We start from the raw sequence: 18165 nt of genomic DNA on the forward strand, positions 1-18165 counted from the left end.
GCGTTCCCTGATCCGGAAGCTTTATTCTGCGTTTCGCGGTTGCTTCCGCTTTTTTGCGCTTGCGCCCGGAACTCTTGGATGCCGGCATCCGGCTCTGAGAAGGGAAGATGGCGCTGGACGGACCGGAGCAGGTAAAGAGGCGACGGCGGATCTTGGGGAGGGAGTGTGGGGATGGATGGGGTTTGGAACACAAATCTGGGCAGGGGACAAATCAAACCAAGATTTGGACCTGATGGAGGCGGGGACCGACCCAAACAGGGGTTGGTGCTACTCCAAAGGCCGACGTGCTTTGTCAGCGCCGCCCCGGCCTGAGGGGGCTGGGTATGAGGCCTCTTCTCGTATGGGGCGGAGGCGCCCTCGTTCCTCCCACGCACATTGACATTCGTGTGTGTTGCGTGTTGCGTGTTGCTTTCCCGCCCAGATTGATTGTAAACTCCCGGCGGGCAGGGAGCGAGTTTACCCCCTTCCCGTCTGGGACAGTGCATGCCTCACAGGGCTCTGTGCCGTAGGCGTCCCCCACAAAATGTTGTTTGATAACATTTCTTCAGCAGATGGAGTTGGAGGAGGGCAAAGCCGGGAGTGGACTACGGCAATATTACCTGTCCAAAATCGAGGAACTGCAGGTGAGGCCAGAGATGGGGAGGGAGAGACCAGTTATTACGGGAAGGGGGAGGGGTGTGTGTCAAATTTGTTGGACGAGGAAGAGAAATTAATTTCCAAGGACCTTCCCTCCCTTAAGGAGGGATCCTTTGAAAGGAGGGTGTCCTTGCTGGGTTCAGAAGGAAGAGAGAAGGCATGGGATGTTGGGCTTGCCAGATGTGGTGGGATTTGGGTTTAAAAAAAGAAGTGAGGTAAGAAAGCTTGAGAGCCTTCTCTGTGGGAGGTATTTGTAAGACCCGTATTGCTTGGAGCCTGAACTTGAGGAACACAGAAAACCCAGTATTCTAATTTAGAAAATAGAAACTGGATAGAATGAAGATGTATTGAAGGGTATATTTCTAAACTTAAGTGGAGACTTTGATGCTTTTATAGGGAAAATAGGGTATCCAGCTAGTAGAGGAAGAGATGGGTTTATATAGTCCTTATTAGAGACTTCATCGTTTTAATGAATAACTGACCTGGGTTTTTAAAAGTTCTTCAGAATCCCAAAAAAATGCCCTTTGTCAGAGCAGAATTCTCATCTTTGGACTAGATTGAATCACAGTAGTACTTTTGAGGACTATAAAAAGGTGGATGTGATCAGTTTTGCTTGAATCTGAGATCAGGCATATTGGGCCTTGTTCTTCCATGTTTAGAGATTTGGCTGGGATGCTTTTTTTTTAGTTATTTGTCTGTAGATTATACTGGTTATCTTCTACACTACTATAGCTGATTGTGAATGACAAGAGTCAAAATCTCCGACGTCTGCAAGCACAAAGAAATGAGCTAAATGCAAAAGGTAGGAGTCCTGCATATTGATTGGGATTCATAGATTCTGGGTTCTGTTTTGATTTTCTGGGTGGTACTATTGCTGCATTTCAGATATTAACACAAAATAGCATATGGTTGAACAGCTGTGTGGTGCAGTGGATAGAATGCCAGGCTGGAGTCAGGAAGACTTATCTTCCTGAGTTCAAATGTGTCCTCAGACACTACTGAGTAATTCACTTAACCTTGTTTGCCTCAATTTTCTCAGCTATAAAATGAGCCGGAGGAGGGCAAACTCCAGTTTATTTGTGTCTCCCCCCCCCCCCAAAAAAAAAAAGAAAAAAAAAAAATATATATATATATATATGAAAAAAAGAACCCAAATGGGGTAAACAAAAGTTGGACATGATCAAAACTAATGAAGAAAAGCATATGATAGCATCATTTTCTGTTCCATATGTGTTGGAAACTTCTTAAGAACAATAAAATACCACATGCTCCACAACAGTGCTTGAATTAATTGAACCACCAGGATGGAATGGGAATCAGGTAATTTGCTGAGTTATTTAGGAAAACATTAGCAAAGTACCAAAAAGTAAACCAACAACTGCTTGTATTTGTTTCCTATACAGTGCGCCTGCTTCGGGAGGAGCTGCAACTGTTGCAGGAGCAGGGGTCCTATGTGGGGGAAGTGGTCCGGGCTATGGATAAAAAGAAAGTTTTGGTTAAGGTACAGAGAGCAGCTAAAATAAGTCTTTTTGTTCTTTCCCTTAGATATACCCTGGAAGGCAAGGGGAGGTGAAGGGGTTGGGGAGAGAGAGAGTATGTCCCCATCTTACTGGTTAATTAATTATATATACATGTGCCTATATTTAACATTTTGTGGTTTTTCTTTGGTTGTATGACTTGGTATCTGGGATGGAGGCTGGTACCACTTGGAATGCTAACAAGCCTCCTTTTCTAGGTACATCCTGAGGGGAAGTTTGTGGTGGATGTAGATAAGAACATCGACATCAATGATGTAAGTGTAGCAACTCCAGGAATTGAGGGAGAGTAAGAGACTGGGGCCTGTGTGTGCTATGCCCTAGTGATATATTTTAAAACTATCCACCATAACCAGGTGACCCCCAATTGCCGTGTGGCCCTTCGAAATGACAGCTACACCCTGCACAAAATTCTGCCCAACAAAGTAGATCCATTGGTATCTTTAATGATGGTAGAAAAAGTGCCTGATTCAACCTATGAGATGATTGGTGGCCTAGACAAGCAGATTAAGGAGATCAAAGAAGTGATTGAACTGCCTGTTAAGCATCCTGAGCTCTTTGAGGCACTAGGCATTGCACAGCCCAAGGTAAGGGCAGGATTTCCTTTGGGAGCCAAATTAGGGATTCTGATCCATAACCCTGCACTTGGGTTATGGGAAAATTCTGGTTAACTTTACTATAAGAGGATTGAGTTTCTTCCCTATTCTAGGGTGTATTGCTGTACGGACCTCCAGGTACAGGCAAAACTCTTTTGGCTCGGGCTGTGGCTCATCACACTGACTGCACCTTTATTCGTGTCTCAGGCTCAGAATTGGTACAGAAATTCATTGGTGAAGGTGAGCATGTTAGGGGAAGATAAAGTCATGGGTGTAACTTTAGTTTAGATGAGATGAGAATCCTTCTTTCACTTTGGCCTGCAGCTTTTGAGGCAAGTTTTGTTTTTCAGGAGCACGAATGGTACGGGAGTTGTTTGTCATGGCCCGAGAACATGCCCCCTCCATCATTTTTATGGATGAGATTGACTCCATTGGTTCATCACGGCTAGAAGGTGGCTCTGGGGGAGACAGTGAAGTGCAGCGAACAATGCTAGAATTGCTTAACCAACTGGATGGTTTTGAAGCCACTAAGAACATCAAGGTGGGAAGGATTCTGGTTGGAGGGGGTAGAACCTAGCTGTAGAAAGAGAGAATAAAGATAGCCAATGAGCTCTCTTCCTTCTTACAGGTTATCATGGCCACTAACAGAATTGACATCCTGGATTCTGCTCTACTTCGCCCTGGTAGAATTGACAGGAAGATTGAGTTTCCACCCCCTAATGAGGAGGTTGGTGGTAGAGAGCACCCAGGGGAAAATGTAGCTGCCTAAGAGAGGGAAGAGTGTGGTGCTCAAGGTTTCCCTCTCCTCTCTACCACTACAGGCACGATTGGATATTTTGAAGATTCACTCTCGGAAAATGAATCTGACCCGGGGCATCAACCTACGGAAAATTGCAGAGCTCATGCCTGGGGCATCAGGGGCTGAAGTGAAGGTAATGCAGAGTGTGTATGAAAGGAAGGATGTTTAGGAGTTGTGACCTGAGAGTCCTGTCTTTTCTTCATCTGACATTCTGTATGTAGGGTGTGTGCACTGAAGCTGGAATGTATGCCCTTCGAGAACGGCGTGTCCATGTCACCCAGGAAGACTTTGAGATGGCAGTAGCCAAGGTAAAGAAGCTATGATTTTGGGAGGTGGGAAGCTGTAATACACTCCGAACTGGTTTGTCCTAGTTCTGAGCTGTACCTTTGGTAAAGAGGGATAGGACAAAATTGGATCTCAATGGAACTATCTTATCACTTCTTCCTTTAGGTCATGCAGAAAGATAGCGAGAAGAACATGTCCATCAAGAAACTATGGAAATGAAATGGTCAGCCTTACATCTCCCAAATAAAGCTCTCTGGGACAGTTAAGTTCTCTTACGATTCTAGTTTTTGCTGCCCTTCTTTGTAATCTGGAGCTGTTTAGTGATCAGACTCAAAAGGCACCAATAAACAAAATGTATTTATTTGGAAATTTCCAAACTAGCCAAAAATGGTACTTGCTGCCCTGTCCACTCCCCTTCCTCTAATCCCTATGGGACAGCAACACCCTTCCCCTCCACCATGCAAACATCCATATTTCCCTTCCCCTTTCTCCTTGGACTTTCTGAGGCCAAAGGAGCTAAATCTTCACTTTATCCCACCCTTTCTACCCCTAATGAAGAGGCAAAGCTGGGACCATTGCCTGACAGACACCCAAGGAGATGATGGCGGCTGGAGCCCTCGAGCCGCTTGCATAGATTAAGAAAATGAAGGGGAGGCACCAGGTAGAGCTCCTAGGAAAACCCCCAATCGATTCCCTGTACAAAAAGGTGTTTCCCACTTAAAAAACCTGTTCCCCAAATAGTGCAAATACCTGAAGGAAAGGAAGAGACCAGCAGTGACACTGGGCTGTGGGAATGGCAAAGAACTTTGGTTTAGAAAGGCCAGGGAGAGCCTGGGATGTGCCCTTTTACTCCTGGCTGGCTCCCTGGAGCCAGCTCTGACCTCCACGAGGTCAACACCTGTAAACATAAAAACCCAGGGGTATTTGGTTCTGAAATTTTGCAATTACAATATCAAAGCCCAAACCCCTAGGGCTGCCACAGCCCCTAGAGGTCCTGCTCAGGCCTGCCCATAAGGACAGAGGAGGCATCTGCTGAACCCAATTAAAGCCAATGCAAAAGTGAATAATAAGGCTGTGGGGCCCAAGCGACTATGAATCCTATGACTACATTTATGCAACTTAAAGCTGGGGAGACAGGGTGGTGGAGGCTTCTCCACCCCATCCTATCCCACCTCCCTCTAACTCCAGCTGGGGCACAGAGGGAGGCACCATTCCAGTCTGAGAAGGGAGTGGCTGCAGGAATAAAGAAGGCTCCCTGAGCTGCTAGGTCAGGCGGATTCCTAGCACCTGTTCCAGTTCCTGCCTGCGCTGCTGCACCTGAGAATTGGGAAATAAGAGGGAGAAAAGGGAAGGAAAAAAAAAAAAAGGTGAGGTTGCAAATTCATAAGAGGAAAGAAAAGGAAGGCTGGCCATTTTCTTCTAGGCCTGACCAGGAAACTGACTAGATCTTACCTTGGCAAAAATGTGCCTCCCTACAGCTTCCTGAGCCCAGGGCTGATGGTAGAAGGCAGCTCGCCTTTCTTCCTCTGGGTTACCTATCACGTCTGTGATGATCTATCAGAAGAGAGCAAAAACCACTAGGAAATCTCTAACAAATCCATTAAAGGAGCATGGAGAAAGGATGGATTGATATTAACTTGGAAGTCAGTATACTGTATTACTTCCCTTCTTAATCCATCCTCTCATACCTTGAGATCTCGTCGCTGAGAACGCAGCCATTCCTGAATGAAGTCCTGTGGGTCAGTGCTGAAACTGAGCATGAAATCCCTCTGAGTCTTCAGTTGGTTGATGGACTCAATGGTTTCATGGATCTGAGGAGAGTTGTGTCAAGCAAACCCATTCTCCCTGGCATTCTGCTCAAAGCCCTGAATTCAAGCCCATCCCAAGGATTTAGGGCAAACGAACAGGAAGACCTATTATTGTTTACCCCTAGAGAGCAAAAGTCTACCTTAACATCCAGGGATGCAATCTCCTGTTGGTTGGTGGTGGAAGCTAGAAAGTTGCTCATCTGTGCCTTGAGTGGATCATCTACCTCAACATCAATATCATAACAAGCCGTCTTCTTCTGGTCATTGGGGTCCACACTAGACCAAACCAGAAAAGGATAGAGATGAAATCTTTTCCACAGATCCACCCAACCTTAGGACCCATTTAGCTTTCATACAGCAAATGTAAGAAGGTTCTACTGTTTTCCTAAAACACAAAAATAAGGGCACTCCTTCTAAAGCCCCCCCCCAACTCTTGTTTACCTGATGACATGATTGATGACAATGGGGTCTGGATGCTGTAGTAGCCCAGCCAGTTTCATGGGTATCTCAGAGAAACGAAGACGCCCACAGCTAAAAATCTAGAGAGGGAACAATTGGGGTAAGATAGGGCCAGGCTGAGGAGTAGGAGGGAGAAGTAGGCAATAAGTGGGTTAAAGTGGGAAGGGTACACAGGGCATTCCAGGGCTCATGGGATCAGCAATCTCAGATGATAATGTGAAGCAAAAGCTATTTCAAAAAGAAAAGGTGGCACAGAAGGGGTAAGCAGAGAGCATGAAGGAGGACACAGTAAAGAGGTAATGGGAGTATTGACCTGGCGAAAGTAGCGGTTACAGTTGATGTATTCATGCTCGTGCCCATCTTGCAACTGGTTGTGCTTAATGTATAGCCACAAAGCCTGCATGATGGCAGCCCGGGTCTGGGTGTGCACACCAAGCAGCCGAGCCAACCGAGGGTCCAGCTTGTACTGGGGTGGCTGTGGAAAGACCAGGATGGAAAGTCAGAGAGCCCTTGCCCAGCTGCCTCACAGGTACCTCTATTTGTCAAATAGTAGCTCTGGGAAATCACCTGATGATCCAACATAAGCAGGAGGGTACACTTAACATTAAGGTCCCCAGGGCGTTTCACTTGGAAGCCATCTGTCTCTTGGGTTGTAGGCAAACGGTGCCACTGAGGGGGAAAGAAGGAAGGGCCCATTGTATGGAACAATACATATGCTTTCCCCACATGTGGGAAAGTAATATGTCTCCCAAATATATCAAAACATGGTTCCCAAGGCTATGACCCAAAGTTCATGGTATTATTCCCTTGGCTTAGGCTTGTCTTACCTCCACCAGATGGTTATCAGGTCCATAAAGCTCCTTGTCTAGCTCAATGACCAGACTCTTAAAAAATGAAGAAAACTTCCTCTTCTGTTTGCTGGGCTAAGAGATGGGAAGGAGGAGCTAATTAGCTACCTGACTTGGCTCTCCCCAACAAAAGCAAGGGTAGGCCTATTCCAATCCTGCTACTGAGGGGGATCTGGGTCTTCCATGAGACAGTAAGACTGGGAAATGGTAGGATAGCAGTAGTGGAATTCTCAATGATAACAATAGCTTATATCCCTTCTGTCCTCTCCCCACAAACCCCTTTTCATTTTTAACTCACATCATCCAGTAGCTTCCCCTCCACTCGAAGTTCCCAGGAGGCTACTTTGTCCCCTGCTGGAACTGACCCTGGGGCTCCCACTGTGGCCCCCGAAGCTCCTGCCCCTTCACCTTCTGCCTTGCTGGGGCTAAAGGTGTTAGAAATGTAGATTCGAAGCTTTCGTTTTTGCTACATTTAAAAAAAAAAAAAGAAAAGACAAAAGCATCTCTTGGGTGAGGGTTAGGTCATGTTTAAAAATTGCCACCCATTTCAAAAGTCTAGATCCCAATTCTAGGTGGAATCCAAAAAACTTTAAAAAGAATAGTCCTATTTTCTTAGTTGAGTGAGAGGAGGAGAAAAAAATCCAACAATCCTGCCACAATCCCTGGTATCTGCTCTAATAGGCCACTGATACTATAGTAAAATAAGAGAATTTGGAAAGAAATGGAATAGGGAATGTACATACCGTCAATGGTTTCTTGATGGCCTCCTGGATCTCCATTCGTTTACGAGCAATTGTTTGGTCTAGTTTACGCTCAAAGGCCAAGAGGTCCATGTATGCCTGAGACTCTGGGACTAGCTCCCGGATCTTGTGATTGGAAAAAAGGAGAAGGATAAGCATTTATCATCCAACCCTCCAACCCAAACCACCCAACCCATATCAGCTGAATATATATGCTTTTATGGATCCAAGATCAGGTACCAGAGGTCTAATCCAACCCCTTCACTTCATAGATGAGGTATGGTAATAAGACTCGGGCTCTGCAACTCCAAGTTTCACTTTCTCACTGCGCCATGTCCAATTTAAGGGAATTCCCTTTCCCTGTCAGTAACTCACAAGATTTCCAAAGCTAATACTTACTCGCTGAGGTAGAACCTTATCTGCCATTTTTCTTCTCTTCAGCCTGGGAAAGAGAGATCAAATGTTCACCCTATGGTTTTATGAGTACAGGAACCATCTCTCCCCATCACCTTTTTACCCCAAGTTCTACTTTCTCATCTCCTGGGAGATGACTGTCAGAAATAAGCCTCATTCACTGCTCTCAGGCTAGGAAGAAACCTTTCTGTCAAAAAAGTTAGTGGTAGGGAGAGCAAGGAAAACAGAAAGCACTTACCCTCGGCGCTGGGTGGGCATTGGAGGCTGAGGCTGTGGCACAAGCAGACGTTTCCGGAATGGGTCCATCATAGCAGATGGCATCCCAGGCCGAAGTGGAGAAGCTGTGCCAAAGGGAGTGCCAGCCGGAGGTCCCACTTGTAGACCACCCATAGGCATCCTGCTTCCTGGCGACATACCAGGGCGCTGTGGGGAAAGTGGAACAGTCCGGGCATAGGTTAGTGGGTATGCTCGACAGGGCCTTCCACCTATCCCCTCCATTCTGGTGATCTTGGTTACTAAGAGCGCCTTTCCCACCCTGGGCTACGTAGGGCTTTGACTAGTTTCACACAGTGAGATGACTCAGTGGAAGACAAAGAGGAACAGGCGTTTGAATGCAAAAAATATAAGCCACACCTGCCCCACCCCCATCAACCGCCCAGGCAGCTGTGCCAGCGAATAGGACTAGAGCAGCCTTAAGCACAAAGAACAAGGGGAAAACCTCTCCTCCAGAGAGGGAGCTAGTGGGAGGAACCCAACCTCTTTCATGTTCTAGTTCCCAGCATGCTGTGCTATCTTTCCCCAGGCTACCTTTCCAGAAGACTCAAGGCAACCTTGTCGAAGGCTCTTCATCTGGTACCACAAAGACTTAATGATGCAAGCTAGAGAAAGCATTCTGTCAAGGCCATTCTAGTCTACACACCACCACCCATTCTGTTAGAAGCCAAGCTAATCCTGATAACATGGCTATAGTTAGGAGAGTAGTTCAGAGACAGATGTGGATGAAAGCCACAAACGGCCCCTCCTACCGACCTCAATCCAACCTCTACTCCAGGCCAGTGCCAATTTTCAGAAAAAATAATCTAATACCTAATCCAAACTGGATCTTTTCCCCCAAAGTTTAGGTACTTAGATTACCTGTGGCAGAGAAAATGTTTCTGCTTCTATCCTTGACTATCTTTCCCCATTTCCTCCAACATATTGTTTACTTAGAAACATGGCCAGGTCTCTGCATTCCTAAAAAACTCACTACCTTGCAAACCCCTCAGCCACATATTCCTTTTTCCCTTTCACAACCAAATTTCTAAGAAAAAACTACATTTATTGCCTCCACTTACTCTTCTCTTATTCATTCTCTCATTTCTTGGCAATATGGCTTCCAATCTTATCCACTTAACTAAAATTTCTTTCTCCAAAGTTACCAAAGATCTCTTAATTGCTAAACCCCATGGCTTCTTAATTCACATCCTTTTTGACATAGAAGCATCTGACACTGACATTGACTCCTAAACACTCTTTGCACAGTGTTCATGACATGCTTTCTCTTAGCTGGCCTCCTACCTATCTGATTGCTCCTCAGTCTCCTTTGCAATAAATAAATCCTGTTCTGTTAACTGAGGAGGTAACTTTAAAGTTCTGCTCTGGGTCCTTTTCTTTCTTATATTTTCCTGTCCTCTCCCCTCTAGCCTTGGTTACCTCATTCAAGTCTCAAGGGTTCAATTCTTAATTTCTATGCAGATAATTCCTAGTTCTGCATACCCACCTCACTTTCTTTCTCCAGTGATCAGGTCCAGAATCAGGAAATGCCTACTGAATTTTTCCAATTTATAGGCATTTGAAATTCAACATTTTATCATAAATTTACCTTTCTTCTAAACTTCCCTATTTCTGTTAAGGACACTACTATCTTTCCAAAGGGCTTTGCAACCTCAAAATCATCCCCAACTCTTACACTCCATCCCATCCAGCCAATCATCTTACAAATCTTGCTGTTTCTCCCTCCACATTGCTCATGTTCAAGGCCTTCTTTCCATTCATATGGCCACAACTTTAGTTCAGACCCTAGGTGTCCCTAGACTAGATTAAAATAATAATCTCCTAACTGGTTTCCCCATTTCAAATCTCCTCCATCCAATCCATGTTTCACGAAGTTGCCCAAGTTATAATCCTAAAGCATGGTTCTACACGTCTCCCACTGCCTGATAAAAGTCCAAGGGGCTCCTCATTACTTCCAAGATCAAACTCAAACCCATCTGTTTGGCATCTAAAGTCCTTCATCCCCTGTTTTGCAGCATTGTCATACACGAGTCTCCTTCCTGCATTCTACAGTTTGTCTCATCAGGCCTTCTTGCTACCTCATTTCCCTGCTCTACACACTCCCTCTTCACTTCTGACTTAGCCTCCCTCAGTGATCAACTCAGTGCAATTCCCCTGATGCCTATCCCACCCACCCCAATAAAATGATCTTTTAAATTTCTTTTGTATATATACATACATAGTGTTTCTCTCTGTGGAATATAAATTCTTTAAAGACAGGGCCTTGTTCATTCTAGTCCTTGTTATCCCAGCATCTAGTACAGTACCTGGGACATAGTTACTTAATAAATTACTGTTGACCAACTGTTTCCAAATTACCTGGTCAGACCATAGTGACCTCAACTCAATTCCCCAAGTCCCATGTATTTCAACTCTGCTAATCCAATGCGAGGCATTAATGAGAGGGGAAGAGTACAAAAGAATTCTGTACATTCCTTCTCCTAAATTTTTTAGAGTCCTTGAAGCACCCTTTACCCCCATTCTTGGTAGGTGCTCATGTAATAAAGGAAATTCCTAGCTAAAAAGGTAAAAGATAGGATTGGGTATAAGTTCTAGCCCGAAACATCTGCTCCAGACTTCCTTGCCTCAGGCTCCTCCACAGGCTCAGGCCTCTCCCATGTGGCAGATGGGAGCTCACAAATTCTCATGGAAAAGAGACCACTCTACAGTATCACGTCTCAGCTTGTCTCAATCTGTTTCCACAGTCTTCTTGGATTATGTCTTGGTTTAAGAAAACCTATTCCATTTTCCAAGAAACAATTCTAAACCCAAAGCTCCCAGATTCAGTTCCCTAATCAGGAAAATGGGGAACCAGCCTAGTTTCCCCTGGACCATCTGTACTAAGGACCCTCCCCATATATTTAGCCCCCACCCATCTCCTGATTATCTTGTTATCAGTGTTATATCATCTTCCTTGAATGGAATATGAGTCAGAAAAAAGAACAAATTCACAGCCCTTATTTACAGGAATCGGGGCATAAGACTGAGATAAGATTGGCTGGTCAGTGGTAGTGTACATCTGCAATGGTGTGCCATACAGCAACTTTGTAAAAGCCAAAATGTTCTTTGGTAATTCTGCATGTCTGACTAAAAAGGTCTCAGCTGAAAGTGGAAAAAACTACTCCTAAACATCCTTGTCACTGTCTTTGGGGCACTCCCCTGAGTTGTCCAAATACCAAAATTTGCTGAGTGTTCCTCTTTTTTCAGCAGGCCCCCTCTATCTCCTTCCATTTCCCCTACAGCACCTCAGAGTCCTTTGTTCCCCCAGCTCATCCTATATCACAAAGTTCTCTACCCACCAGATACCCTGATAATTGGTCTGGGACAGAGCATAAGGAGGCATACTAGCTCCTTGGCTCAGTCAGTTGGCAAAAGCCCAGAAGAACCTCTCCACCCATCACCACCAAATTCCCCCAGATCCAGCTTTGCCCTTCCTTACTTGAGCAAGGGAGCACTGATTCTCTAAAGTCTCATGAATTAAACAGTCTAGCTGATTCTGGACCAGTCATGTTTCAGACCATTCCCATGAATTCCATTTTGGGATAAACCCTGTGACTCCTAAGAAACAGTGGGAAGGAAGAGAAGAAGATAAAGAACATTGAGAAGGAATATAATTCAATCTTATTCAGTCATCTCAAAATCCAGGAAGGTTTTTTGTTTAGCCCTGAATCAGTATTAGAGTTGATGCTGCCCAGAATACTGACAATTGACGTCAAAGTTGACAGGGCCAAGGAAATGGTTTGTTTTTGGATCTCTCTGGAATCATCTTGGCTCTAAAAGTCCTTCTCAACAAGGTCGGAAGTAGGAGAGATGGAACATTCCTTAAGGGTCAATATGGTTTTGTCATATCCAATCAATTGGGAAAGGTAAAAAGTAGGAAAATGCTGTTAATGGTCATCACCTGGAAGCCCTGGCAGAATGCACAGATACTTTCCTACCCTCTGTAATCTGCTTTCCTCCTAGGGCCCTCTGCCTGGAGACGAGAAGAAGAACAGAGGGAAACCTCACCAAAGACTGGGTGTATCACCAAAGAAAATTCAAAGCCTAGGGAAGGTAGTTTAGCTACCAGCCAAAAGTGAACAGAAATGAAACAGGTGTGTAGTGAATGAGGGTAGGAGTGGATGAAACTCATAAATGATCTAAAACAACTAAGATTGAGGTCCTGGGCTACATGGGTGTGAGACCCCAGCTAACTAGACCCTAGAACAAATCCCAGTTTGGTGTTGCCTTCTACAGACACGGGTAATAAACAGTTGACCTCCAGGAGTCCCCATCTTGTTAGCTGTAGGAATAACTCTCTAAGACATTTGGGACACTGGTCTGAGGCAGAGTTATACAGCTAACAGCTATCCTTCAGAACTCCCACCTTTTCAAAATCCCTCTGAATCTTCTTGCTCCAATTAGCTCCCAGATAAAATGACAGCAAAATGTGGAGAAGGTCTGCCTATGCCTGGGCTAGAGTTGGGCTGTTATGTGCCCAGGTCTCCATTCTCAAAGACTTATCCAGGTTATCTGGCTAACTCAAATATATCTCATGATATATTTGATGGAGGAAATCTACTGCACCTCCTCTGGAGGATCTGGTCCTGTTGCATGAGGAAGAGTCCAATCAAGTTAATTCTAAGCTTCCCATCAGTGGGTAGCCATCTCTCCCTCTAAAAAAGCAGTTGAGAGTTACATAAAACAGGCCAAGACAAGATAAAACACTATCACCTCATGGACTCTAGAAACAGAAAATGCTTGAAATAAAAGCTTTCTAAGAAGGCTTCCTGCAATGGAACTGCCATCATGGGCACCCTACTCCTAAGTAACTAAGCTTCCCCCAGTTTATGCCCCCCCCCCAGCCCCTTTTTCCAATGGAAGGCCTCACACCCTTCCTGCCCACCACAATCTCCGAACTCCTCAGGCGCCCTCCCGAAGCACCTCACACTTGATTTCCTTCACCTGCACCAACATCCCATTGCCTCTCCATTTCCGCCCTTTACCCTTCTTTCACCAGCCAAGGTGGCATTAATTCTCACGTGCCTGAACCATGCTTCCTGTGCTCCTCAATGTACACTAGGTCTGGCCTTAGCACTCCATTCTTGCCCATATGCACCTTCCTCCCATTCCCACCTGCCCTTCACAAAAGTGCTGGACTTGGAATCTCAAGGCTTGGAATCAAATTCGACACTTACTATCCACGTACCTTTGGCCAAGTGGCATAACCTCTTTGGCCTCAGTTTCCTCATCTGTAAAATGGGAGGGGTGGAAGGATGTGGGCCTGGACGACATTCTGAGTTCCCTTCCAAAGTATACGCACCTATGATAGCGCCAGGAAGCCACTGGCCTGGGGAGCCCCGAACCTGGTGTTCTGTATTCTAGGTCCGCCCCCGCCCCCCAACTGTAATTGGCCTTGACCCTTGGCTAGAGAATGACCCTTGAACTTGGCACCGTGAGCTCCACTTTCTCTGGGGGCGGGTGTTCTCCCAGGCTCCAGCCCTCGAGCCCCCGCCGACCCCACCCCGACCCCCTGACCCCCGACCCCGTACCTGGTACTGCGCCGCTGGTCCCGCGGGCCCGATGGGGCGAAAGGCTGCGGCCCCGGGTCCTCCCGCGCCTCCAGCAGGCCCCGGGCCCCTTAATGCCGCTCCGGACAACATCCCGGGCCCGGCGGGAGGCGGAGGGGCCCCCAAGGCCGCCGCCACCGCCCCCCCGCCGGGGCTTAGCGGGGGCAGCGGGAACCCCCCCGCGCCGCGGCCAGACATCGTTCCGTCCTGTCTGGCTTCAGCCGCGATCCAGGTTCCGGGCTACGCGCCCAAGGAACCCCCTCCGCGATCCGGGCTCCGGGGCTTCCGGATCCGAGTTCCGTTCTTTACTGATCCAGGCTCCGGGATTTCCCTGTCTGGGACCCGAGGTTTCCTGATCCGGGTTCTAAACTCTTGTACTGAGTTGGTCAGGATCGGATCGGTCCTAGCTCCGCTCCTGAATTGGGGGCGGGAGAGAGGCGGAGAAGTGCAGATCCGGGTTCAGTACCGCGCCCGCCCGCTGGAAGTTCAGCCCTCCGAAAGGGAGTGGGGGAGGTGAAGGAGCGGCGGCAGGATACCTACTTCCCGCTGACAGCAACAAACCACCGACTCCGCCCAACCCCGGCCTAGACCCCGCCTATACCTACTGCCTCACCCAATCCTGGGCCACCGTCCTCAAATCCCGCCCCTCGCGAGAACCGCCTCTAACTGCCGACTCCCCTCCTTCCCTTCGCCAGAACCCCGCCTCCTTCCCTCCCAACCCCCAGCCCGCCAGCGGCCTCTTCCGCTTTCCAGCTCAGCTCCCGCCTCTTGCAGGAAGGGAGGGGGAGAAGAACCTAGTTAGCCCCAAAGCTGTCAAGAGTCCTTCACCCTCTTCCTACACACCCCCAGCAAATTTCACTGTGCTTTGCACAAGACTCTAGATGCGAGAGGTGCTCGAGTCTAGGTTCCATATTTATTCCCAAAGAAAGAGCGAAAGACGGCAAAGGGATAAAGATAGTAGCAAAACCAGCCTGTCCAGTCTCTGCAGGGCTGGAGGGGTGGGTGGGGCGAAGAAGGCGCCCTGCGCTTCCGTCTCCATTCACCCATTTCTGCGTGGCTGCGCGTGGGAAGTTCCCCTACCTGGAAGAAATAGATTCCGGCTCAGCGCCGTAGAATTGATTGGTTATTCAAATTTGATTAAGTATTTATTAGTCAATTGTTAACATTAGTAGGCATTTATGCTGCTCTTACCATGTGCCAGGCATGCTAAGCCCTGGGGATACAAATACAAGCAACTGTACAATTCCTGCCCTCAAGGAACTTACATTCTAATAACAAATGTTGTGAACACTTACAATGGTTGGGCACTGGGCTACATCTCACTTGATCCTCCTAAAACCGTGGGAATTAGGGGCCATTAATAACATTCATTTTAGAAATGAAGGGAAACTGAGGCAAAGAGGAGAAATAATTTACCCAAGGTCACACAGCTAGTATATGTTTGAGGTTTGAATTCAAATCTCCATGACTACAGGCCCTATACTCTATTGACCAAGTCTCTTAGCTGTATTGCTCTTATTTTTCTAATAAGGAAAGGCAACATATAAAAAAGTTTAAGGGGTTGAGAGTATGTTGGGAACTGGGGTGAGGTGGGAGTAAGAGGGGGCCAGAGTTAGAAATGGAGAAAGTCAAAGAATAAAAGTTAACTAGACTGATTTGAACCCTTCTTCAAAATAGAGTTTCAAGGAAGAACTTAGGAGAGATAGTGGCCATTGGGAGAAGAAGTGGAGAGAGACAGCAACTAAAGTATGGTGGCAAAGGCCAGAAGAGTGAAGCAACTCCAGTCAGAGTCATTCCCCAAAATGGAGATTCCAGGAGGAGCTCACCATTTTTTAAATCATAGTGTTTTTTGTATTATTTGTAGCATGAATTGCTTCACTGCAGTATTCCTTCACAAAAAAGCTTTTGCAATTGTAAAGGGTGTTGGTGAAAGTAGCATTGGTATTTAAAGTAATTTGTTCGGCATGGGATAGCAAAGAATTGGAAATAGATTTGACAACAATTTCAACAAATTATAATTCATGAAGTTGATGTATTCAGGGTTCAATTCCTAGTTCCAAATGATGTGTTTAGGGTTCAGGCTCCAGATGTTGGGGTTTGGTTACAATGGCCATTCTCTTTGGCAAAAGATAGGTTTATTTAGGAGACGAAATTACAGGCAAAATGAGATAAATTAGACACCAGAAATAGTAAATATGAAATAGAGTTGAGAGAGCATATAAACCCAAAATGGTTGTTAACAATTAACAATGTAAAAGACAAAATTCCCTAGTGTAACTTAAAAATTAGCAGAAAAAGTATAAGGTGAGAATCTACCCTTAACTGACAAGCTAAATCCATAAAGTTTGGCATCCTAAAAGAATTAGTTCTCTATAAAGAGAAAGACACCATGAAGCAGTGAAGGGGATGAGAAGAAAGATACCATGAGCCATGGAGGGGAAAGACATGAGACAGAATGCTTTGGTAGGTTTAGCCCAGAAGGTTCAGCAAAAATAGTGTGGGTCATAGGTTTATAATAAAAATTTAATCTCAGGGGTCTGACAAAACTTGGATTCTTGACTGGACATAGCAAGGTAGGGCTACCCTGACCTCCACAGAGGGTGGGACTATAAAGTTAAACTAATCCCCATCAGTATCCTTCCCTACTTACCTTAGGGAGTAATTTTATCAGTACTTCAACCCCACCTAGTAACCCAGGTCCTCAAATTTAATGGAATAGTACTGTGCTGTAGGAAACCTGATGAGGTAAAATAGGCATCAGGAGTGATAAATAGAAATAGATTCAGGAAAGCAATACATTATAAAAAAGATTATTATGGGGCAGCTAGGGGGCACAGTGGATAGTGCACCAGCCCTAAAGTCAGAAGAACTTGAGTTCAAATGTGATCTCTGATACTTAACACTTATTAGCTGTGTGACCCAGGACATGTCACTTAACTCCAATTGCCTCAGAGGAGAAAAAAAAGATTATTACATAAAAATCAGTTCTCAACGTGGAGCAATTATGGTATAAAACATCCATCACAGATTACAAAGTTTTATTATGTGGAGATCTCATCTTTATCTTTCCTAATTCTTCCCTGGTTCCTCCCCTTATTTCATAGATGCTGCTTCTTGTCCCCTGAGACTTTAAAAGTTGTATACCCTGAAATGCAAACCATTCATTTATTACTGCATTGTGACTTCTTGAGCCAGGGTTCAGGTAAATAAGCACCCCTCTCCTTGTTAATTCCTTTTCAGGACTAAGCCTGCTATGAGGTAGCATCTTCCCTCTAGTGACTTTTTCCTCTTGGTTAATTGTGAGTTCTATTAGGAAACATCTTTCCCCTTGTTAATTCACATAATATTAAAAATTTATGATGGACGTCTTGTGCTAGTAGACCAGGTCCTAGACTTATCTAAAGATACACTAATCAAGATCTCAAAGGTTGTTTAAAGATGCCAGTTCTAGACTACGGCTATACAAACAAAATTGTCTGAGATTTGATTATGGCTGGTAATAGCCAGATGCGCTCCTTCCTTAATAGGGGGGAAAAAATGGCTATGATGAATACATAGAGGCATGAAAAGACTTCCATGAAGAGATGCAAAGTGAAGTAAGCAGAGATTGGAAAACAAAATACACAAAGACTACAACCAAGTCAACAAAAGAATGCTGCTGCTTTTTGTGTAGTTCTCCCCCATTAAAAAGTATGTGTGTTTTTGATTATATTTTTGTAATTAAAAAAAAAAACCTAGAAATTTACTTTGTTTTCAGTAACTAAGAGGGAGGTTCCAGAAACTATAGATTGGCATGGAAAGGTAGACTTTTCCTCCATCTTTAATAAAAAATGTGATAAAATATTGGCAGATATGTTCATACTGGCAGATATGTTTTTGCTGAAGTGTATCCATGCTAGATGACAAAATTTAATGGATGATTATATCTTTGTAAAAATCCTAGGTGTATAATCTTTTTCTTTTCTACTATGTTGATGGGAAATGAATGCCCTTTTTGTTTGATTTTCATTAAATTCAGAAAAAAAAAACAAACCCTGCTAATTAAAAGAAATTTCCCACAAAGGATTCCTTTAATGTTTAGGTGGCACAATGAAAAGAGTATTGGGCCTGGAATCAGGAAGATCTGAATTCAAAAGAAGCCTCAGACACTAACCATGTCAATATAAGCAAGTCACTTATCTCTG

The 18165-nt window shown here is 45.3% G+C and overlaps 2 protein-coding genes across 4 annotated transcripts; one reads left to right on the top strand and one right to left on the bottom strand.

Moving 5' to 3' along the window:
* Positions 1 to 21: 21 nt before the first annotated feature.
* On the top strand, positions 22 to 4117 carry PSMC5 (proteasome 26S subunit, ATPase 5). 2 transcript variants are annotated; one of them, XM_051995001.1, is made up of 12 exons: positions 22 to 131; positions 549 to 623; positions 1369 to 1438; positions 2040 to 2137; positions 2372 to 2428; positions 2528 to 2758; positions 2881 to 3007; positions 3118 to 3308; positions 3396 to 3494; positions 3589 to 3699; positions 3788 to 3874; positions 4017 to 4117. In XM_051995001.1, exons 1-12 carry the CDS (start codon positions 108 to 110, stop codon positions 4068 to 4070), a joined length of 1224 nt encoding a protein of 407 aa, XP_051850961.1. In that variant the 5' UTR covers positions 22 to 107; the 3' UTR covers positions 4071 to 4117. The 2 variants fall into 2 exon arrangements, with proteins under 2 accessions (XP_051850961.1, XP_051850962.1); XM_051995002.1 differs by having other exon boundaries at positions 40 to 131; positions 552 to 623.
* Positions 3246 to 14551, bottom strand: SMARCD2 (SWI/SNF related, matrix associated, actin dependent regulator of chromatin, subfamily d, member 2). Of its 2 annotated transcripts, XR_007953330.1 has the most exons (14): positions 13964 to 14551; positions 8359 to 8543; positions 8106 to 8148; positions 7710 to 7832; positions 7265 to 7432; positions 6946 to 7041; positions 6686 to 6787; positions 6432 to 6593; positions 6101 to 6198; positions 5800 to 5935; positions 5540 to 5662; positions 5304 to 5405; positions 4602 to 5168; positions 3246 to 3344 (listed from the first exon to the last, which is right to left on the bottom strand). XR_007953330.1 is itself a non-coding variant. In XM_051994989.1 (13 exons), the coding sequence occupies exons 1-13, from the start codon at positions 14177 to 14179 to the stop codon at positions 5115 to 5117; spliced, it is 1608 nt and encodes a 535-aa protein (XP_051850949.1). In that variant the 5' UTR covers positions 14180 to 14551; the 3' UTR covers positions 4196 to 5114. The 2 variants fall into 2 exon arrangements, 1 of the variants encoding a protein (XP_051850949.1); XM_051994989.1 differs by lacking the exon at positions 3246 to 3344 and having other exon boundaries at positions 4196 to 5168.
* Positions 14552 to 18165: the final 3614 nt, after the last annotated feature.

The sequence above is a fragment of the Antechinus flavipes genome, chromosome 4 (genome assembly GCF_016432865.1).
Source record: "Antechinus flavipes isolate AdamAnt ecotype Samford, QLD, Australia chromosome 4, AdamAnt_v2, whole genome shotgun sequence".
NCBI classification, from domain to species: Eukaryota; Metazoa; Chordata; class Mammalia; order Dasyuromorphia; family Dasyuridae; genus Antechinus; species Antechinus flavipes.